Raw genomic sequence first — 20,809 nt, forward strand, 5'->3', positions numbered from 1 at the left:
CCATGTTGCTTTAGTTTAGGGCTAGCTGAGAAAACAACTCAATGCTTAAAACAAGCATTGAAGGAAGTTGCAAGCAACTATCTAATTTTTCTGGAATTCATTAATAAAACAATTAGTTTAAAAATGCCATAGCTTTCATTATACAATGTTTTGTTGGTTTTATAAGGATTAAGACAACTGGAAGGCGCCAATATGAGATAGACAGTGAAAGAGAAAGAAGGAGAGAAACCATGCTGTGACACATGTCAAAGATACAACAGCCTTTCTCAGGGTTTTTAGGCCATACTTACAAATAGTGTCTGTATTATTACCAGTCTTCCCATGTTGAGAAGAGGTTTTCTGGAGGGGCTTTTACTTCTATCCATGCAATTCAAAAAGAGTTGAGTTGAGATGATGAGATGAGATGAATTATCAGAGTTCCAGTTATGTGTTGTTGGTCACATAATTGTGGTCTCTCCCCTTTTTTTCTTTCACTGTGTAACTCATACTGGCAGCTTCAAGTTGTCTTAATTCTTACAAAAACAATCCACTCTATCAGCACTCAAAATGTCATAAGTGGAAGATCAATACTGGCCTTCCCATTCAACATAGAAATTAGGGATGGTGAACATAATGGAGACAAACCTGGAGCAAGACTTCTCATCTCTGTTACTGAGGCTTATGTATCTTAACATCAGAATGGACAATACGCTTTAAACCTTACTTCATTCTCTTTAACCGCAATTCATTGAACAGTGACATTTTAACTTTGTCCAGATCACACCATACATAGGAAACACATCTGTATAGATATTAACAAAATTAAGATGAATTGAACCATCACATGGAATTGAGTGGTGTATGTTGCAAAAAACTATAACAACATAGCAGAGCAGAAAGCAAGCTGATTGCTGGATGTCATGTCCCATACAAAGCTTTTTGGAAGAACAGAATCTCTGACTTGCATCTCAGCAAATTATTTCTTTGGAAAAACAGGAATACAAAGAAAGAAGTACATAGCACATTTGTGGCTCCAGTAATAATCTCACAGACAAATTTGCAATGCACAAAGCCCCATATGTCAACTTGGCCATTTTAGCCCTTTACAGATTTACATGGCAACAACTTCCCTCAATATGTTCAATGAATTACACAAGCTCATTATCTCTTCTGAGCCACACACTATGCCAGGAAATGTTTGCAAGGAATTTCTGTGCTGTTCTTTGAAGTGGAACAGGCAAACATCAGATTCATCCAATAACTGGGTTGAATTTTGTGACAGCAGAGTTTCTACATAGAGTATATTAGTCAAGTTCTAATCTGAGACTTATTCCCAATGTAGTTCAATTAGAACTGAGAAACTAAGAGAAATTGAGAAACTAAGGAGAATTTTTCTAATGGTGGGAGCAATCAACCAATGGAACAGCTTGCCTTCAGAAGTTGTGGGTAGTCCGTCACTGGTGGCTTTCAAAAAGACACTGGACAAGAATTTGTCTGAAATGGTATAGGGTTTCCTGCTCAAGCAGGAGGTTGACTAGAAGACCTACAAGGTCCCTTCCAACTCTATTTTTCTATGTTCTATTGAAATTCTGAAGGGTATACTGTGTTTTCCAAGAGAGAATAAACAAAAGCCGAACTTCTTATTCAAAAATCTAGCATGGATCAGATAGTAGGAATCATACTATTTTCTTTTTTGCAGGGAAATTAAAATATTTTAACGATTAAAATATTTTAATTTCCTTGCAAAAATTCTTTTTTAAAGGATGTATAGTAACATCTAGAAGCAAGAATCAGCATCAGACAAACAACTGGGGAAAAAATCTATAATCCGATCTAAACAAGGAGCAAACTACACCCTCATCATTACCTCATGAGCGACTATGTATAACCAGGCAGCAAAACCCAACCCTCATTCACACTGATGACATTACCTATTTGGAAAGTGAAATACCTGCAAGTAAACAGCTATGCTCAGAGAGCACCAAGATCTTCACAATGACCTGTTGGCTCATTGATTCAGATAGCATATGCACAAAACAAGTTAGTAAAATACACAAAGATTATTTTCCAGAGGGTTTTGCAGCAGCACCTTTTTGGATTAACATATTTATTAAGGTATGCATGCATTTGATAGATAGGATCAAATGAACTATGCGACAGAGTGAACAGCAAGTTCTTGAAGTTTATGTCATAAAATATGTATTAACTTTTACTGTGCTGCAGGATTTTTACTTTTGGTGAAGTTCTTTACTTTTAGGGGAGTAGCACTTACTTATGTAAGACAAACAAAGGGTTGCATTCAGCACAACTGACATTTTCTTATGTACATGTAATTGTCGATTGTACTGTATTGATGAGACAGAATGGCAATATCCAGTGATGGCTTTTGCATTAACAAATAATTACATTATTAACTACAGCCTTACGTGCCAATTTAAAAACTGGTCTTCAGAACTGAAGGAACACTCCGTAACTGTAAGGATCTAGTATAGGAAGCAAACAGAATAGGAAAACTGAAAAGATTAAATGACCCATCTTGGATAAAGAGAAATGGGCTTTACTAATGCAAAACTGTCCTTGGATATAAGCTGCTGACAAAAATATCTGAATCTAATGTAGAAATAACAATTCAGAGTACGGATCTGTAAACATAGTTATTAGAAACCCAGCCCATAGTCTTGCAAATGCAAGTAATGTTGAACCTGTGCCTTACAAGATCTCTGACAAGGTCAAATATAGCATCAGGTCTGGGCATGCCAAACAAATTTAGTTTTGAGAATAAAGGTTTATTGAATTCAAAGTTACTAAGTAGACATTTTCTAATGAAAGGATGAAAGCACAGGTATGCATAACATAATACATATATATTACTCTGCATTTATGTTTTAAACTTTCATTTGAAAATGTATGTATCCAGGCAAGAAATCCTCTTACCTTTGCTACCAGTTCGGAACTGCGAGCATGCACTCCCTAGTGCTCGCTTCATTTGCACATGGCACTTCTGCACATGTGTCCATGATGATGTCTGGGTGGCTGGGCAGAGCCTCCCACACCGGCCGCTACCGGTTCCCCTGAACAGGAGCGAACCAGCAGAATACCACTTCAGTCTGTATCACAGCTATGAACTCAATAAACCTTAAAGCATTATGTGCAGAGTCCTCCTAATGGAACATTGTAATGTTAGTATTGTTTTGTTGTGGAAAATCAGCACTCAAAGAGGAAAAAATAGATTTCTAGGGTGTCATTGCCACAGCTGTATTGGTTTTGAAAATTAATCTTATTTGAGATCTCTCTTGTGTTTTAATTCTCATAATTTCAGGAAATGATGGACATAGTAAAGGCAATTTATAACATGATGGGCAAGTATACTTACCCAGTGCTGAAGGAAGATGCTCCAAGACAACATGTAGAAGTATTTTTCCAGGTAATATTCATGTGTTTCTACATTGAAAATTTATATTTTTAATCATTTCATATTTGGAAAATACAGTCTGTAGACATCTGCAGAACTTAGAGCTGTGCTTCTGTGGCATTTCGGTATTGTGCTTCAAAGCCAATACAGAAATGTTTCCATTTTTCTTTCTTTTTCTTTACAGAAAATGGACAAAAACAAAGACGGCATTGTAACTTTGGATGAGTTTATTGAGTCATGTCAGGAGGTAAGGACCATATAGGCAAAGCAGGATCATTTTCAAAATTTCTTTTGGGGAACTGTGCCTGCCAAATCTTCAATAGGCAATGGAGGTACTGCAAAGTTTGGAAAACCCTGGTATATATAAATGAAAATGTAATTAGTAAGAGTAAATGGTCAATACTTCCTTTTTTGCCTGCCTCTAAGGTTAAAATCTCATGGCCAAAGTTTTTTTCCCCACAACAGATTTAATTAATTTGCACAATATTCTTGTTGTGGTTATGCTGTAGTATATCTACATTCACAAAGGTAACTGTCAGTCATTGTGATAACACTAACTCTAACTCTGATCATGTGATGTGGAAAAAATTATTGAAATAGCTGAAAGAAATGGAGATAATTAACTGGTGCATGAAATTCATTGGAAAGAACACAAGACAAGTGGTCTATTTATTTCTTGCCTAATTCTAATCTCAAACAACTCACTTTTTTAGTTATTGGAGAGGGAAGGGATCATCTGCTATGCAATGAACAAAATACATACACTAACTTCTTGAAAAGAAAATAATGAAGGCTCAAAGAAATATTCTGTTTCTAATCTCTCCCAGTGTCTAAAAATCCTTTATTCTAGTAGTTTTTAAAAAACAAAACATGGAGGGATTGTTTCTAAAAATTCCTTCTACTGCTCTGCTTTCTTGACTTTAACACTTCTAGTACAGGTCATTCTGGCTTACCAACAGCAATAGGGACTGGAACAAATCACTATAAATCATAAGATTGATGTCATGTGACTGTGATTTGCGACTTCCTTCTGGCTTCCCCATTGACTTTGCCTATTGGAATCTAGTTGTGAAGATTGCAAATGGCAAACAGGTGACCACAGGACACTTCAACCATTATAAATGTGCAGTAGTTGCAAAACTCCTAAATCACTGTTTTGAAACTCTGGGGATACTGGCTGTAAGCTCAAGGGATGGTCATAAACCTATTTTTTTCAGCACCATGGTAAGTGCTGAACAAAGCAGTTAGTTGGTAAGTGAAGAGTACTGTATATTTCAGAAAGCCATTGTCTTCCTACTTTTATGTGTAGAAAAGACTACAGATATTATCAAACTATAACTGAAAGGACAATCGATGAAATAATAGTGTAAAAAGGTAAATATATTTAGAATTTCATTAAAAATTGAAAAATGTAATCCATCCCACTCTCTCGGCCTTCCGAAAAGCCACTAAAACCTAGCTATTCCGGCAGGCCTGGGGCTGCTGACTTCATGAATGAGGTCCAGCCGCACCCAGATGGAGTGTATGGTGTGTTGTTTTTAAATTGTTTCTTTTTAAACTGTTTCTTTTTATTTTTAACTCCCCTCTTTCACTTGTTTCTGTAAGCTGCCCGGAGTCCTACGGGATTGGGCGACATATAAATTTATTTATTTTTTAATTGTTAAAATGTTTTTATTTTCCATTTTTCATTTTCATACAGTCACATATATACTGTGCATAACCGGGGCCATACAACATTAAACAATAATCACAGCAGTTCCTCTTGTCAGCAATACCCCCAGAAATATAAATAAAATAAAACTCAAACTCAAACTCAAATAGAAACCCAATATACCTCTTCCGCTCTCCATACACATCTTTCTTCCGCCCCCCTCCAACTTACTATCTTCACTCCATCGTTCCCCTCTACCCTACTTCCCCTCCCCTTCTACCACTCCTCTCTCCCAGTCCACTCCCTCCCTTCCTTCTCACCCTCCCTCCCATCCTCTCTCCTGCCCTCTCTACCCCTCTTCCTTCTATCCCACTCCTCCTCCCCTTGGTGTATTTCTACTATATGTCAATGTATTCAGCTTGTCCTATTTTTACGGAGAAATTAAAGAGAAACAGTATACATGTGAAATCGCATTACGTTGAAATCTAACTCATAGCATATGTCCCCCTCCCCTGCCCTCCCCCCTAACACCCCACCTCCCTCCCCCCAGACTTCCCAGAGCCCGTACATGGTATAGATTTTTAACAAACACAGTCTAAAATATATTGAGACAAAAGAAATAAAAAAAGAGGTTAATAACATCTCTACATTGATCTTAGCTTCTTCCTGTTACACTAACTTTGAACAGTTTAACTCATTCCTGATCCTAAGCATAGACTATCTGGCATTTCTTAGTCCCGTATTTGTTTTGTATATAGTCAATCCATTTTTTCCAGTCTCGTTTATATCTCTCATTTGAATGATCTTTAAGATATGCCGATATTTTAGCATCTCGGCTAAGTTTGTAACTTTCAATGTCCATTCTTGAGTTGTAGGCAAGTCTTCCTTCTTCCAGTATTGCGCCACCAACAGTCTTGCCGCCGTTATTAGGTGCAGAACCAAGTTAGTCTCTACCATTGTAAAGTCAGTACATATACCTAGTAAAAATAACTGAGGAGTAAATTTTATCCTTCTTTTAAAGATATTTTGCATAATCCACCATATTTTTATCTAAAATGCCTTAACCTTTTGACAGGTCCACCATATATGAAAATATGTAGCATCGAGAGAACCACACCTCCAACATTTAGGCTGTACATTCGGATACATAGAAGCTTTTTAGGATCTAAATGCCATCTATAGAACATCTTATAAAAATTTTCTCTCAGGTTTTGAGCTTGTGTAAATTTCACATTTCTTACCCATATTATTTCCCATATATCCAACATTATTGTTTCTTCAATATTTTGAACCCACTTTATTATACAATCTTTGACTAATTCTGTTTCCGAATCCATCTGTATTAGTAGACCGCCTGCTGCCAATTACCTCCACTAGACCAATTAAATCCCACAGACTAGGCCTCCTCCGAATTCCATCCGCCGGCCAGTGTCAACTGGCAACTACCCGGAGGAGAGCCTTCTCTGTGGCTGCTCCGACCCTCTGGAACGAACTCCCCGTGGAGATTCGTACCCTCACCACCCTCCAGGCCTTCCGCATAGCCCTTAAAACCTGGCTGTTCCGACAGGCCTGGGGCTAAAGATTCGCTGCCCCTATCTCGAATGGTATGATTGTTGCGCTTTTTAACTATGTATTGTTTGTGTTGTTGTTAAACTGTCTGTATCCCCCCTTCCCTTCTTGAGTTGTGAGCCGCCCTGAGTCCCCTTAGGGAAAAGGGCGGCATACAAATGAAATAAAACTCTAAACTCTAGTACATTATATATCCTCTTTATATGCATTAAGCTTTGATCTCTTATTAGTTTAAACAAGTTATCCTCAACTTGGATAAAACCAATTTTTTGATCTATTTTCCACCTGGCCTGTAATTGCCCATACTGGAACCATGTTTGAACTACCTTCTCCTCTTTTAATACCTCTAAAGATTTTAGTTGTAGAACCCCCCCTTTCCAAAATGAGAAGCTGTCTGTAGGTAGTTCTATCCTGTTTTTTGTGCTGTATTCATATTTTCAATCGCATGTCTGGGAATTGCCCACATGGGTATCTTGTCATTTAATTTATATTGGTATTTTTTCCAGACCCGCAGTAAAGCATTTCTTAAATTATGACTTTTAAAATTCTTCTGTTATTTTGTTGAATAACAGATAAGCATGCCAACCATATACCAGATCATGTCCCTCGATATTCAGTATTCTATCGTTGGTTAAATGAGTCCAATCACTAATTACAGATAGCGCCACTGCATCATAATATAGTTTTAGATTAGGTAATTTCAAGACTCCCATATAAATTTATTAAAAGTTAAAGTTAATCTGCTTCATAACAGTTCTTTCATTTCTTCACTGGCTACATAATAGACCACAAAGTCCTTTTAAAAATAACCAATAGAAATCTCTAATATTACATAACATATATTTTATAATTTTTTTCTTCCTATAATTGTTTAACAGCAGAATACTTGCTGGTCATTTGCTTTGCTGGATCTTGCAGATCTAATTAAACATTGCATATAAATACTGTTTTTCAAGTAACTCTTCATGCTTATAATACTTGGTAGAATACAAAAGTATGTAACAAATGCCATAAATATAATGAAAATACATATGTAATAAAAATGTAAATGACCACCTTTATATGTAAAGTGGGGACTTTTTGAGTGAGGCATAAAAGCTTATTTCTGCCTTTAAAACACAGATGTCAAACTCGCCACCTCACTTTGCTGTCACATGACGCTTCATGTAGGGGTGGATTCCAGCAGGCACTACTGCTGGTTCACTCATGTGCGTGCTGTTCACAGAACTGAAAAATAAGATTATGGCAGCACCCGGAAAACCGGTTCAGGGGCATGGTAGGCCTGGGTTTCTACCAGTTCTAGTGACCCAGGCTGCTAAACCACTACTAGTTCAGCCAAACTGGTAGGAACCCACCACTGGTTTCATGACATTTTTCTCACTCACGGAGCTGAGGTGGGCGCAGCCTGCACATAACGCATCTGGCCCAAGGGCCACCAGTTTGACACCCCTGCTTCACTGTGATGAAGACCTTCATATTTTTATTAGAAGCATTTGCTTGTACATCTCAATTAGGTTCCCAGTGGAAAATTTGATGTTAATTTTAATTTCGGTAGTTAATATTAGCTTGTAAAATCGAATTTCCTTATTTTATTGAATGTGAGCATTCAGGTCACTTTATTCAATATTATGATGGCAATAAATTAATATCATTTTAGTTTCCCCATTTAGCACAACAGACAAGACAATAGGAAAACATCTGGTCCCCTTTAATTTATTCAGTTCAGAAAGAATGGGAACAAAATAAAAATCCTTCATTTCCTACTTTTCTTCAGAAGAAGAAATTATCTTTCTGTTGCTCCTTTTAAAGAGAATCATCCGGGTTCACTGTCTTGATCATAGCATCCAGATTCTCCCCTGTACCTACTTGCAAAGAATGATCAACTGTCAATTGTGCAGTCTGTTGACTACACAATCTTGTACTCAAGTTATCAATCTTGATTATGTGCCATCAAGTCATGTTCAACTCCTAACAGCCACACAAATAGGTATTCTCCTTGATGAGCTGTCCCCAACTTGGCCTTTCAAGTATTCCAATGGTGCAACCATCACCATTATAATTGAATGGGTTACCTTTCTGCTAATCATCCTCTTCTCTCTTTAAGTAGTACAAAGTTATCTTTTCTGTACTCCAAAATACAGGAGAGTAGAGTTACCCCATGTTGCTGCAGCTACTTGTGAATGAACTTTTTCAAAAAAGTAAATGAGTGTGACCAGCTCTTCTTACAAAACTGATTGCATTTCCCTTTACTTAGACATTGTCTGTGACAGACTTCCTATTTTTCAGTCTCTGAAGTGGTTCTTTCGGTTTCAGTCTCTGCAAGTGGTTCTTTAAAGTTAGTTTTTAACCTCCCTTGTCTCATTAGAATACCAAGCAGACATGGGCAAGTTTTTTTCTTCTTCTTTCCTTTTCAGATTTCTTGTATTACCATCTGAGCAAAGCAATTCCAATTATACCCAGTATGAGAAGCAATTTTGTCAGAAAGAGAAATGTAACATTTATAATAAATCTATTAGCTCCTATCACAATAAATTTGACTCTCTATTTTATTTAAGCCCAAATCCCAAACAAGAGCAAAGTAGTTGTACAGAATCAGAGGATCAAACTTGCATAAGAAAAAAAGAAAAAACCTCCTCCCTTTTCTAGCATCTTAAAGCTACAGGACATGAAATTAATTTTGAAGGAACCAGGTTACTCTCCAAAACTGAACACTTCAACAGGAGAATAATTATGGAAGCTTTTGAAATAGAGAAACACCCCCACAACTTGAATAAATGTGATGTTGCCTCCTACCTTTCCATCTGGAAACCAGCCCTGGTAAACAAATGAGCCCCACCTACCACCCAGGCCATTACAACACAAAACAACAATGGACACACAGCCAGCACCAATCAGCACCAATCTACCAATCATGATACAGCCACACAGCCAATCAATCCACTTACTGAAACAATGCCAGCACTCCACACACACACACCAAGATTTATAGAAAGACGACAGCTCCGACTACGCATTAAGCCGAAAAGTCCAGCCTGAATATGGCGAGTGTACACACACATACACACACACACACACACACACACACAGAGGCCTTGGCATATTCGGGTCTTTTCCCATGTAAGATTGAGATTGTCTTGGCAACGTTTCGATGAGGTCCCACTCGCCATCTTCCTCGTCGAAATGTCGCCAAGATACTCTCAATCTTACATGGGAAAAGACCCGAATACGCCAAGACCTGCATACCTGTACCCATGAATATATATATATATATATATATATATATATATATATATATATATATATATATATATATACATACACACACACATACATACATACATACATACATACATACATACATATATAATCAAAAATTATAACAACAAAGATATCAGAAACAAGATTGTTATTGATGTCAATAAAAACTGACAACAATCTCATATAAAGGAAGGAGAAAAAGAGAATCGTAAAAACAAATACAATATCCAATTTCTTTTTTTGATTCCCACCATTAATCTTTCTTTTTAAAGGAGTATGTATACAACACATAAAGATAATCTGTAAGGAAAATATTATTAACATTTTAGGAGTAATGTTGACCACATGTGATTGAATTTTCTTTTATTGCAGATTTTTCCAAAGGTCTTAGTGTTAATTTTTCAGGCTGGGCAACTTTCCACGTTGAAATACCTCTGAAATACTTTATACGAGATGCACTTCAGATTTCCATTGTTTCGCAATAACAAATCTAATAGCTAACAATGAAACTAAAACAAATTAATTAAGAGTTTATATCTGGGTGTATATAGGTTCAAATGTGATATATAAAATTCCCATACTGATATACATTAAATATCTAGACAATAAATTAACTGAATGATGTATTATAAAATATTGTCAGAAGATTTCCTGTTCAAGGGCATCAATGTTGGCAACGTATATCAATTTATTTCTACAACCCCAGAACGGTTGCAATTCATATAGCATTCTATAATACTTAACGGCTTGCTGAGACAGACCATTCAACCTTCTTAGAGTTTAAGAATTTAAATCAGATAAGAATCATGCTTATGCCCATTTTTCAGCAGGCACAGAGATGCTTAACCTCTTGACAAGAGGGATGTTTGGGATGGTGGGTTTTTTTTTTCAGCCATTTGGTCAGGGATAAAATGTTCCTTTTTTGCTGGAGCTTTTGGTTATGGGATCCAAAGCTTTCACCCACAAAGTCTGCTAAACGTTTGAAGCTGAATTAACATTATAACAAAAAAAAAACCACAAAAATATATTTAGAGTATGTACGTGCACACACACACAGAGACAGACACCAGAGTTCAGGAAATCAGCCGAAGTAAATATAACATTCTGATGTTTTAAATATATCCAGAAGCTTAAAATTAGCAAGCCCCAAAACAATTAAGACAGATGGGATCAGAAAAACTGGACTTTGTACTGACTGCTCTTTTTCAGAGTAAACATGTCATACTTTTGCCACACCATACATTCAGACTCATATATGATAATGTGTAAACTGGATCATCTGTGGGTCTTTGAAAACAATCTTCCAACAATGGTGATATTCAGCCAGTTCTATCCAGTTCCTCCCACCTGCCCTGATATAATGTATGAGCATTGTGCATGCGCAGAAGGCAGTGTACACTCACCTTTGCGAACCGGTAGGAAAGGTAAGTGAATCCCACTGCTGCCCATAATTATCACAGACTGGACAAAACTGTGTCAGCAATTGAAATATGTTAAAATATGTTTATGTATTTTTTTGTTGTTTCCAGGATGACAATATCATGAGATCCTTACAGCTTTTTGAAAATGTCATGTAACAGCAGCTGAAGAGCAGTCTAGAAATCTGAGACTTTATATGTACTGAGATCCTGAAGAAAACAAGTGAAGATTTTTCTCCCCACCATCTTTTTTGATGAAAGCTTTTTACTACTTGGACAGACTCAGTGTATAAGGATTTTGTATGTTACTGCAAACTGAGCTGTGTCTCTGAATGCAACAAACTCAATCTTGCCTCCCTCAAGAGACACTGACTAGAATTTATTTCATTTAGAAGCATGCTAATAAAATTTGACCAGAGGGACCTGCTGCTTAAAGTTTAATTAATTATTGAAGTTTAAATTATTTAAACAATATTCAACATTCTATTAGCTAATCACAAAAAAAGTCTGCTGCTTTGAATCTAGCAAGCTGGATTGCATATGGTAACACAGTATCAGTTGCTTCTTTAATCACTGTTGCGTTTTTTTTTGTATCATCATATTGTGTTAACATTTTCCTTTGATGGTACTGGAAAAGTTTGTGCTACTTTCACAAGCTGGCACAAATATGACATGGTAAATGTGGGGTTTAATTCATTTGGAACCTGTCAGGACAATTATTTATTCATATTTATTGCACAATATTGCACAATATTTGTTGGGCAATAAATGTAGAGCAGTGACTAATTTATTGTACCAGATTCAGGCATTTGTTTACTCAAGAAAAGACTTTCCATTCAGAAAAACTGCATTTTCTTAGCATTAAAACTGTTACTAGAAATATTCCTTTCACCACTAAGAAAATAGTTGCAATCTGGAATCTACCTGCAAAAGGGTATTTCCATGTATGCTAAAATTCTCACTTTTCAAGACAAAAATTTGACAAGCTAGTCCATTTCAAAACTGCCACTATAGTCTCTTCCTCTCACCCAGAACAAATGTTCAAGCATGTTCAAGTGAAATTAATGACTTGGGGCTGGACCTATGCAAGAGAAGGGTTACCAAAGGTGAAACTGAAAAGCATGTGTAGGTGTGTTTTTGACACATTTTGCTATCTGATTACTAAGTGCCAGCTGTTGTGGGAGTTTCGTCTGTGGGCTGAGTAAAATAGAGTACATCTCATGCAATAGAAAGAGGAAAGAATCAAGGACAGTCAATATCATACTCTATAGGTAAGCCTAGCGTTTTATGCTTTTGACTTGAAAAAGTATTACTATAAAAGAAGACAGTGTGGTGTGCTTTGAAATAATATTTAGAGGACTTGAAGCCGATTCTTGTCCCATTGTTTACCAAACCTGTGCATGCAGTTGCCTTAAGAGTTGAATTTTTTTTCAAAAAAATGGTTCTCTAAAGACTGCTTCAACATGTAGCAGAGAAGTGATACTCTCACAGGAATTCCAAAATATTTCCCTCGTACCTTTTCAAAGTATTTCATCATTCCCTTTTTTGTTTTCAAAAAGTCCAGTTTAAATTTTTTCCTCTATGCCTTCTGTTGATTATTCACGTGAAACTGAGACTCACATAAAAACAGAATACAGTACACTTTTTGCAGAAAATGTCAGGAAAATATTTAGCTAAATACGACAATGATTTTGCCTTAGTGTTACAATTGACCTAAAGGAATAGAACTAAGCTTTAAGATTTTGAAATGCTTCAGGAGAATGAAATATCAGCTCTTCTAAATCATTGCTCAATACAACATATAAAATATTATTTTATTTAACAAAACATTCACCAGTTTTTATGCCTTGCATTTAAGCTGAATTGTGCAGGCTCTTCTTTGTATATTGTGTACCTACAGTTTTCAAGCACAAAACCAGCCATACTGGTCTGCTGAAGCAAAGTCACTGCATAGTTCATAGTTTCATAGATAAAGCAACTTAGATTGTGTTGCAGAATATAAAAATGTTAAAATTCCAGGCTATCTTGCTTTCACTGGAGCTGAGGGTTCCTGTTTTTAATACAAGGGCATTAAGAGTCAGGATTAACAACTGCTTTTATTTGGGGGGGGGGGGCATGCGTGCATTGTTTCTAAAAAAAATTCTTACATCTTATTGATGTTTTTACCCTTTCGGAATGCAAATATTTAAAAATAAAAATTCAACTTATTATTTTGAGCTATTTTGTTAGCAGTTAATATGGCTGATGCTGAAAGGCATGATGAAAGATAGACTGATGTTTTTAAAATGAAATTTGATGTTTCAAAATACAAAACTACATTTTAAATTTTATGCAGTATACATCATTCACATTATGACAATTTCAGTCAACTAACTTAACCATGATATGCTGCACATTACAATGCCCTTTTTTCTCAAATGGGAATCTCATAAAAGAGAAGGGCTTTAAAGAAAGAATCCTAATTAAGTAGCTTTGAAGTAAATTCTACTGAAAGTATTAATGGAATTGACTTCCAAATAATCTTGGTTAAGGTTGAATTTACTGATTCAGATACAATTGCTTTCAGCAGCAGCCACAGATTTAGCATTTAAAATTAGTACATCCAGTACATGCAGAAACCTCTAACTGAACTTATTGCAGGTTGTTTATTTGCCTAATACAGTCTTGCAATGAGACACATGGAGAAAGGAACCCAGAAAGAAGTCATTCTTGGAAATATATGAATGCGAAGGAATGCTTATATGACCCCAACACCTTCATTCTACATATGGAAGTCTCAATTTCCTTACTCACCTTAAGATATTGTTAGCATATCTTTTACTCTAGCAAAATGTTATATTTTTAACATTTTTTATTTTTTTAATAGTGTTTTATTTCAGATAAGTGAAATAATGGGTCTGATCTATGGTTAAGCTAGACAAGAGGTCAAGAGACAGGAAGACCTTCCAGCTAAATTCTGTCCTGGAGCTTCAAGTCTGTTCTCCACCAGTGGCATATAAACATGCAACTAGCTTTCAGCCTGTAATTCCTAGAGACTCCCAAGCCAATTTGGCAGGGAAGACATTATACACCAATAGGAAACTGTCTGATATGGGGTTCACATCCTATGCTGCACCATATTAGCCATCACCAATAAAAACCATGGCCACTATTTTCCCACTCGTTCTCCTGAATCCGCTCTGGAACATATGTAGCAATTTTTAGCTGAGTTTAAGAACCAACTGTGAGGGATTATAATTGGATTGTCACATATACGAAATAAAATATTGGTAAGCTAAATAATGATTAAATCTAAATTTGATTTCCTGGTTTAAGAAAAAATGTTCAGATAATACATTTTTAAATACACAGAAATGAAGTTATTTGAAAAGTAGTGCCAAGCCACCCCTTTTTTTCCTGGGGAAAAAATAACCAAGGGCTGCCGCAAATAGCTTTCCTTATATTGTTCTAACTGGTGACCATCATATTTTCAATAAGGTTTTAGCTATATTTTTACAACAGATTATGTATCATTGGCAAGGGAAATATATTTTAAAAATATCATTCATAGTTCTATATTTTATAAAGCACATTAACTGTAAAGTCTTTATACAGAAAGTTGTAAACCTGATACTACTGTAACTGGGTTTGTAATGTAATGGGCATGTTCTCAGAAAACTTTTAGATGCCCTTTAGATATCTTGTACAATATATTTGGAGGTTTTTATCCCCAGTGATTCTCCAGTTCCTAAGTGTCCCTCCTGTGTCTGGCTCAGCTGCTTTTTAGTTCCAATATCCACTGACAAACCTTGGAAGCAGGGTCACCATCAAAGTACTGTAGGTATAGAGATATGTAACTTTTCAGATAGACTTATGTGGTTCTCCTCCAATGCAGCCACCATGGCCTTTTTGCAAACTGAAACCCCAGAAAGGGATTCCCCTCTGCACCTCTCTCTCTTCTTTGTCAATTAGATGGCAGGATTTTCTTCTTTTTTTCTAACATATGAAACAACGGTTTGCTTACTCTACGCTTTCATCTGTTGTACTATATAGCAGGAAAGAGATTTCAGATTGGGAAGATGGAATGGGGAGGAGAATTAAATTGAGTTTATAAGTCTTTGTAAAGATGGAGTAGACCAGCAAATAATTACAGATATAGGAGGAAGAGGTAAGGAAATTAAGAATATTTCCCCCAGCTTCAACCATTTAAGGGTTTGATGAAGATGAGTTAAACTATTAAAATGACACCACGGTAGTATTGATTCATCATGAAGGAGTTAAGTAGATAATTTTCCATGAAATTCAAACAAGTGCAACTTTTTGGAAGCAAAGTTTATATGAGCCTTTCCTCAATATATGGGCTGAGGAAGACAAAATTTGTAGCCAAAGATCAGAATTTATATATCAGACACACAGCTGACAAATTTTAGATAAGTTTATATTCTGCAATAAATTAAATATATATCTTGCAGAACTCATCTTTTGAAAATTACTCCTCTGAATTCCTGTAGGAGAGTTCTTTGTCTAAAATCAAGAAAGAAAGAGAAAAAAGATCATATAACTTCTTAGTACAACACATTTTTCACATATTCTGAGGCACAATGCAAATAATTGTTCAAAGAGAGCTGTTGAGAACCCCACTGGGGTTACTAGGGAGAGACAGGTTTCAAATTTCTCCTATTGCAGTCCCACTTTTTATAAAGCTTTACATTTATATAAATACGCATATTTAATAAGAATGAGTATCAATTTCAGATAAATTCTGAGTTGGATCTGATATCTTCATGTTCTGAAGTTCTATGAGGATCTCTTTGGTATGACCCAAACTAATTCGATATTAAATTGCTTTCTATAGAAAGAACAACTCTGCATATTAGTGTTATCTAACCCTATCAAAATCAAGGATCTATCAATACAATGAAAGGAAATTATTTTTTAATAAATAAAAGATGAAGATTAGTTCTAATTACCATATACTTATTTCCTTGACATTGGTAGTTTCGTTCTTTTGAAAAGCCTAATGCACTTGCTTGCTATATCTAGTTTCATCACAAACTAAATTCTAGAACTGATCCTGAGGTTTTTGGTCAGTGAGAAGTTTGCTTCATACTAAAGCTCTGAGTCATATCAGCAGCTGACATTCAGATGACTTGTCCACCTTCATAACAGCTGTCTTATAAATTAAATTAGAGTATTCTGAATTTAAAATAATAATAATAATTAAAACTAAAGGCTATCCATTAATGTAGTAAGGTTAACAAATACTGGCCCATAAAAGACCAGACAGCTACTAAATGGAAGCAGAAAGAGTTATTCTTGTTGCTATCTAAAAGTCCCCCAAATCTGGTAGCCATGATGTAGCACATCCTTTCCATTATTTTGCCTGCCAACTTTTCAATCAACCTAGCATCTTTTGCTAAGTAGGTTGAGACCTACTGTACTGTGTGTGTTATAAGTTCATCTGAGTGTTGACCTATTTTTACATTTCTTTTTAGTCAGACAAAAAGCAAAGATATTCTTTCCTTTGACTTTCTCAGTAAAAGTTTCCATAGTTGCATATATTTGTGTCTCCTAGTTTTCCATGGATTGCAGCTGTGCTATAAGTACACATGCATGTGGGCTGAGCTATTTGGTTTGAATCAGAAGACATGAGAATGAGACTGCAGATTGGGAAGATGGAGTGGGGAGGAGAATTAAATTGAGGTTATGAGCTTCTGTAAAATTTACTTGAGAATAAATTTGAACTATGGGGAAAAAATTAAAAGCCACACTGTAAAACAGTTCCTCTTTCCCCCCACAATGACACAGTCTTCCTATTATTCATTCTTGAATATCAAAAAGCTCTACAGTTCCTTCCAATACTATTATGCTAACAAAAAGAAAAACATTAAATGAAAATCCACCCTCTAAAGGTCTGGTAGCTAAGTTCCTTTGTTCAATGTTGTTCAAGGTCTTCTGCTGTAAGGAGGTGTAACTTTTATAAAACAAGACATCTTGCAAGAGGAGAAGGTTAACATGGCATGATAAGACTTTTTCCTAGCCCAGTTGTTTGGCAAAACCAGTGACCACAACAAGCCCTTATAGAATACTTTATCTCTCTGCAGTGATGCTTACAACAGATGCTAGCCAAAAATAACTAATGTTATTTTTTTTAGGTCTTTATTAATGCATGTCATAAAAGGAGACTGAAGCCATTATCACTTTCTAACAATATTAAATTATAAACTCTGTGATGATGCCAGAGTCCTTAATACATTCATTTCTTCTCTTTGTTGTCAATGGAGGTCTCATCCATGAACAAATCCATGACTATAGCATGTAGCCCGATTAATAAAGAAAGAGAAATGCAACATTCATGATAGTATCATTTAGCATTAAAAATGAGCTCATGTATCATGAAGCATGTTCTAACCCAGGTTATGTGCTACCTGAAAATTGATGAGATCAACCACCCGTAGAAAAGAATTAAGCATCCAGTTTACAACCTGGATTTAAAAAGTGTGTACTTTAATCTGAATCATACCCAGTATGACGATTTTGGGGCTCAGAAGCATGTTCATTTTTCATATTTGCTGTATGTATTACAAAGTCTTGATGACAATAATTGAAATTCTATGATCAACAAATTTTGCTTCATCCTGAATTTTACTTGCAATATATAGAAACTAATCTTGGACAAGAGATTTTTTAAATTATCAATGTTCTCCATTGTGCAAAACTGCTCACAACTGTAATTGTTTCGATAGTGTCTAAAATATTTGTCAGATCATTAGCTATGAGTTATTACAATAAAATCAGGAAATCCATTTTTCCAGATGTATACATTACGGGCAACAGATTGATAAAAATATACATGATAAAAATGATAAGAATAGCGATGCAAAAAATGGATGTGATTGCTACTGTGGATGTTAGTTTTCCTGTTACTCATTTCATTTGCATGAGGAACCATGAATTATACTGATTGTAATGGATTGATAGAAGATATTTGCATTGCTCAGTTGGAATGGCAGATTAAAAGCATCTTGGAGATTTTCTTCATATTATCAAAAAACTTCACCAGTGTGTTGACATTAGAAATGTGCAGTAGTGTTACAGCATTCCTTCTTTGTGTGTAACTACCACCGTTGCTTTTGAGCTCATCAGAAAAATTAACAAATATTCATGATAATAAAGCCATTCTATTGAAGCAGCAACATATAGTTCCACTTCCACAAATATTATGATCAAACAGCAATTTGTATAATATTTTGTTGAACATTTTCAAAGATTTTGGTTTTAATAATAAAAAATATAATATGTACAGAAGATGATGTGACTGTCTTCTTTATGAGTACTCAACCTCAACCCTGCTTGAGGCAGAGAGACAAGATTATAGCAAATTATTCTAGGCAACAGGGAGTTAGTCACACAATGGGTCAAAAAAGAAATGAGCCATTGGTAATGTCCAATGACCTCATGCAGTTGAAAATTTACAAAGGCTAGGTAAGATGACAACTGGATTCATTGGTCAATAATGTGTGAGGAACAGTATTGAATATGGGACAGATGTAAAAGGTGCATTACCCATAGCTACCTTCATAAGGGGAACTCATCAAATTTGAAGATGACACCAAGCAAGCAGGAATAGCCAACACTCCGGAAGATAGGCTTAGGATTCAGAAGGATTTGACAGACTTGAACATTGGGCACTATCTAACAAGATAAAATTCAATGGTGAAAAAAGGAAGGTTCTACATTTAGGCAAGAAAAACAAAATGTACAGGTACAGTATATGTGGCACCTCGTTCAATAGTAATAATTATGAAAGGGAGCTTGGAGCCCTAGTGGACAACCATTTAAACATGAGCCACCAGTGTACAGCAGCTGCCAAAAAAGCTAACACAGTTCTAGGCTACATAAACAGAGGGATAGAATCAAGATCACGTGAAGTGTTAATACCACTTTATAACGCCGTGGTAAGGCCACACTTGGAATACTGCATTCAGTTTTGGTCACCATAATGTAAAAAGATGTTGAGAGTCTAGAAAGAGTGCAGAGAAGAGCAACAAAGATGATTAGGGGATTGGAGGTTAAAACATGAAAAATGGTTGCATGAAATGGTTATGTCTAGCTCAGCTATGGCAAACCGTTTTTGGCTCGCGTGTTAAAAGCGGAGGGAGCACAGGGGGTCATGCATGGGTGTGCCACACCTATAGTGCAATGTGTGACCCCCAGCACACATGTACGCATAACAGGCACGACCCCCCATTTTTCACATGCTTTTTTCACCCACCCCAGCCTCCAGAGGATTTATAGGAGCCTGGGAAGGGTGAAAACAGCCTCTGCCCCGGATGCCTTCCGGAGGGTTCAGGCGTTTCCCTGAAGCCTCTGGAGCGCAAAAAAAATTGGCCCTATGGGCAAACCGGAAGTTCGGGAATGAGCTTTCAGTTTCCTCTTAGGGCTAGTTTTTTGCACTCCGGAGGCTTCAGGGAAGCGCCGGGAGGCGTCTGGGGGGAGGCTGTTTTCGCCCTTCACAGACTCCTATAAAGCTTCTGGATTCTGGGGAGGGTGAAAAATGGCTTCAAAAAAAGGCTAAAGTCAGCTGACAGGGCAATGCCTCGCATGGCCTGACAAATGGCTCTGCGTGCCATCTATGGCACACGTGCCATAGGTTCGCCACCCTGGGTCTAGTTTAATGAAAAGAAGAACCAGGGGTGACATGATAACAGTGTTCCAATATCTCAGGGGTTACAACAAAGAAGAAGGAGTCAAGCTATTCTCCAAAGCACCTGAGGTTAGGACAAGAAGCAATATGTGGAAACAAATCAAGGAGAGAAGCAATCTAGAACTAAGGAGAAATTTTCTGACAGAACAAATAATCAGTGGAACAACTTGCCTCCAGAAGTTGTAAATGCTCCAACACTGGAAGTTTTAAAGAAGATGTTGGATAACTATCTGTCTGAAGTGGTGTAGGGTTTCCTGCTTAGGCAGGGGATTGGACTAGAAGACCTCCAAGGTCCCTTATATTTCTGTTATTTTGTTAATTTACATGAAGCTTTTCTTTCACTGTAATCCTCTATGTTCTTTCTTAGAAGCAACACTCATTAAATTCAAAATTCTTCATGGTATTGGTCTTAATATTGTCACTTTCGTATGGATGTGGCAGAAATCTTTAGAAGGAATTAGTGGGGAGCTGGCTACTGAGTAACTGAAAGCAATCTCTGGACTGTCCATATGTGTAAAGAACCTGGGGAAATTTATTTTCTGAGCATTGAAAGTCGTGATCTGAAAATTAAAATAGTTCTTTGAAGCTTCAGCAGTCCAAAATAAGAACTCAAAGTAACAGTCAAAATAAATGCCTAACCAAGGGCATTATCTCTTCTGGATGAACAGTTTGCTGTCCTGCTCTATTCCAATCTCAGCTGTGGGGATATGAACAGCTCCTTATAAATCTTATTCATTTCCTTCCACATGAGGAAGGCTTTCTAGTTTCAAGAACTAACTTTCTCTTCTACCTGGACAATATGTTGCAATGGGTGAATTCACTTATATGGGCCTGAT

At 36.4% G+C, this 20,809-nt stretch overlaps 1 protein-coding gene across 2 annotated transcripts in view; it reads left to right on the forward strand.

Moving 5' to 3' along the window:
* KCNIP1 (potassium voltage-gated channel interacting protein 1) overlaps nt 1–18,501 on the forward strand; it is a 373,536-nt gene extending 355,035 nt beyond the window's left edge. For both annotated transcript variants that reach the window (XM_032212085.1, XM_032212086.1), the window contains 3 exons: nt 3,299–3,403; nt 3,576–3,638; nt 11,399–18,501. In XM_032212085.1, coding sequence (XP_032067976.1) covers nt 3,299–3,403; nt 3,576–3,638; nt 11,399–11,446 — 216 coding nt within the window. In that variant the 3' untranslated portion in view covers nt 11,447–18,501. The remainder of the gene's footprint in view (nt 1–3,298; nt 3,404–3,575; nt 3,639–11,398) is intronic.
* The last annotated feature ends 2,308 nt before the right edge of the window (nt 18,502–20,809 follow it).

This window comes from Thamnophis elegans, chromosome 2 (assembly GCF_009769535.1).
Source record: "Thamnophis elegans isolate rThaEle1 chromosome 2, rThaEle1.pri, whole genome shotgun sequence".
In the NCBI taxonomy this organism is placed as follows: domain Eukaryota; kingdom Metazoa; phylum Chordata; class Lepidosauria; order Squamata; family Colubridae; genus Thamnophis; species Thamnophis elegans.